The 3,436-nt window shown below is 40.1% G+C and overlaps 1 protein-coding gene across 1 annotated transcript in view; it reads right to left on the bottom strand.

The window, feature by feature from the left end:
* Positions 1-3,436, bottom strand: part of SIK2 (salt inducible kinase 2) — a 39,741-nt gene that overhangs the window by 11,636 nt on the left and 24,669 nt on the right. Inside the window, exons 8-9 of the mRNA XM_019622904.1 lie at positions 2,810-2,962; positions 534-698 (exon numbers count right to left, since the gene is read on the bottom strand). Coding sequence (XP_019478449.1) covers positions 534-698; positions 2,810-2,962 — 318 coding nt within the window. The remainder of the gene's footprint in view (positions 1-533; positions 699-2,809; positions 2,963-3,436) is intronic.

The following is a 3,436-nucleotide window of genomic DNA, read 5'->3' as shown; positions in this document are numbered from 1 at the left end:
AAAAAAAAAAAACAAAAAACAGTTTTACAGGCATTTCCAGTTACAGGAGCAGCCCATCTGAGAGCCCTACAACCTACCTGAAATGCTGAAATTCTAGTAGGCTCTGACAGACTGGAGGTTCTGCAGGCTATTTACCGTTCAACAGAAACGAAAAAAAAAATGCAACTCTTTTGACTAGCTTATTATGAAAATTGGCATATAAAATACTACACTTAAAAGCTATATTAATGACTTAATCACAAGCTTCCATTGCCAGCTGAAGGTTTCATTATACCCTCCTGTTCTCATTTGTCTGAATTTTTGGTGAGTGGGTCGCCCTAGATTTTCAGCACAAAGAACATGCAGGGAGTGCAGAGTCTAGCTCCTAGTCTGGAGGATGAGCAATGCACTGGTAGGAAGGGCTGCCGACCTGGAGAAGCAGCCACTGAGCCTCATAAAGTTGTACAAAGTGCAAGGCAGTAATTTAAAAGGCAGCCATGTTTTATTAGTCTTACTGAATTTGGGCACAACAATAGGGTGAAGCTAGGGTGTACCTTTGGTGTGTTGACTCTTTCTTCTTCCATGAACGCCGTCTCCGTCTGGCAGTTGGACGGAGGGAATGAAAAGACCTCTGCTCCAGAGGTGGGGGGAAGTCCTGGGGACCGTAGCAGCCTTGTGTTTTCTGAGCACAAGTTCACTGATGGCACCACAGCTTGTGCCTAAAAGAAATGAAAGGATTCCAAAAACTGAACAGCTTTAGATAGAAAACAGTGTACAAAAATCACAAATTAAAAATAAACAATACCCATCCCACCTCCAAAGCAGAACTCTAGAATTCGTTTCCTCATTCTTGACGCATTACATTCTTAAATTTGGGGGGAAACAAGTGTCATTACACTAACTACTTATTGAAGCTGAGCACTTACTAGCAACGAGGAAAGTGGGACTCTTTGGTCCCTCCTACATATGACATGCTATAATTCCTTTCTATACATATAACTCCGTAAATATTACCAAGAGGATCAGGGCTGGTTTCAATGATTTCTCTAACATGCACTGCCTCCTGTTGAACAAACCATAAGAAAGAATAGAACAAAACTGTTGAAAGGAGATGTGTGCCTCAATGAAGGCAAGCATGGCAAAATTAGGAAAATAAGATGAACAACTAGTGAAAGCCATTGTTTTCCTGACACACAGGTCACACAGAACTTGTCTATCCAAAATAGAACAAGCAGTCTTATACTGGAGCCTGTGGTGCCACCATGTGTAAACACAAGCTATGTTGTTGCTCATGATAACTGCACAATTGCTTGCAGTCCTGAGAAAAAGCAGGAATAGTGGCTATAGAATACAGAAAACTTGAACATGGTACAATAATGAACTACCTTCTAGGTGGTTCTCTCTTTCTCCTTGCTCATCTTTCTTCACTACTTTTAATACATCTTATAATTAATAATCTGCCTTTGAATACCATGTCTTTCTGTCCTTAGATCTTCTATCTAAGAACATAGCTGGTATTAATCTTGGTCATTCAGATTTTGCTTGGACTTGGGTTTTCACAGTTGAGGTGGTTTGGCTTTAATTTCAGCAGAACTTAACAACAAATAACGTTTTGCTGTCTTAAGCAAAACAGGAGCAGCCTAGTTGCAATTTGTCCTGGAAGCGGGGCCCAGGTACTTGTTCCATACAGCAGCAGTACAGTACCTAGGAGGCCATAAACTTGAGAGCGTATTTTCTTGAAATAACAATAATCTGAGTCATCAAGTCTTTCACGTTTCCAGTTTTGCATTAATAGAAATCACAAGCTCTACTTTTGTGTCTAGCCTAATGAAACAAAAGAACACGTTAAAAAAATACCTGAGTATTATTGGAATATGACATGATAAACTCTGCATGACCTTTCTTTCTGAAGAAAATCACAACGGAAGAAGTAGACTGAATAGCCGCAGAACCTGTGCTGCAACAGTCAGTATAGTTAGAAGGGATGCTAAGCGGACAGCCATTTGCAATGGATGGGCTGGCACCAGATGTAGGGAGCACACAACTGCTGCTAATAAAATACACACAAATTCTTAAGACTTAAATCAATTAGTTATCCCAATAGCTCTGTAATCTATGCTCAGAGGTTTTGCAGCCTTGCTGAGAAGTCTCTTTGCTGCATAACAGGAGGAAAAAACGCCACAAGCTTTAGCAGAAGTGACATTATTTAAGAACATATCTGAGTCTTGAGCAACAAAGAGTCTCATGACAGTAATACTCATATTTGCTATGTAATACCACAATGAATTGGTTTATTAACCGGACAGATCAATGCTATTTTCTCTTGGGTACCTCTATAATTCAGGGGAGACAGAAAGTGTATCTAGAGAACAGCAGGTGAAAAAATATTTTTATTTTCAACAGGTCTTTTTTGACTGTCTGTGTTTAAAAGCACTCTGTATAGTGTTCATGCTTTAGCCCCCATGCCAGCAGAGCCCTCCATAAATTCAGTGGTTTATTTGTGGATCACTTTAAAGATACTCCAAGCATTGCACAGATTGTATTTCTCCAACACTTTAACCATTGATTTCCAAGCAAAAGTTTAGAAATTCTTAAAAATAGAAGCGTTCCACTTTGAAGCACAAGCTTTCTCTTTAACCATATTGCCAAAAAAGCGCTGCCCCCTAGGACAAAAGGTATGTTAAGAGCAAAACAAAGAGAACAGAGGGAATAAATGGGAGCCTAAGGTTAAAGCACTTGAATACCTGTTTAAAGCTTAAACTATTGTTTGCATTTTGGGCCTCAGAATGAAGTCAGTCAGCTTTCACGTATGCCTAGAAAGAGACCTCACCTTGGCTACTGTCTGCTCAGCAATGGTGCTTGGGCGGCGCTGGCGAGCATCAAATCTCTGCTCTACAGGGAAGCTGCTTCGATGCGATTTGAGTCTTTCCACTAACAAGTAATAGATAGCAGCAAAGTGGTTATAACTCTTGTTCTGCAGTGACTGAAAAAGAAAAGTGTAAGAGTTTACGTGCAGTCAAATACAGGTTATTTTTTATGTTCTGTGAGACCAAGCAGCAAAAATTGTCATCTCAGGAAGAAAAAAAAAAAGATACTTAAGAGGGGTTTACAGCATGCAAACATTGTTCTGGAGTTGAGAAAGTTTCAAATTGGAGTGCTGAGCAAAGTGTGAGAATCAAATGTTTCTGCATTAGGATTGGATAATAGTTTTCTATTTCATCGTCTCCACTGTCATAGTTCTTTTTGGGAGTCTTTCCACTTTACTTGGGGGGGTCTCTGAGAGTTTGCATCACTTATCCTCTAGATGAACCTTCCCTAGGAACGCTCGCACAGTATATAGGTGATATATGTATATTTTGTCATATTCATTGCGAGAATGTCCTGCACGAGATTGATCAAACCAGAGAACAAGCGATGGCATGCCGAAAGAAGCGCCTGAAGAGACACTGGAAGGCCT

This window comes from Meleagris gallopavo, chromosome 26, assembly GCF_000146605.3.
Source record: "Meleagris gallopavo isolate NT-WF06-2002-E0010 breed Aviagen turkey brand Nicholas breeding stock chromosome 26, Turkey_5.1, whole genome shotgun sequence".
Taxonomy (NCBI): Eukaryota; Metazoa; Chordata; class Aves; order Galliformes; family Phasianidae; genus Meleagris; species Meleagris gallopavo.
The sequence above is the reverse complement of the archived record's forward strand: the minus strand, read 5'-3'. Positions and strand labels throughout refer to the sequence as shown.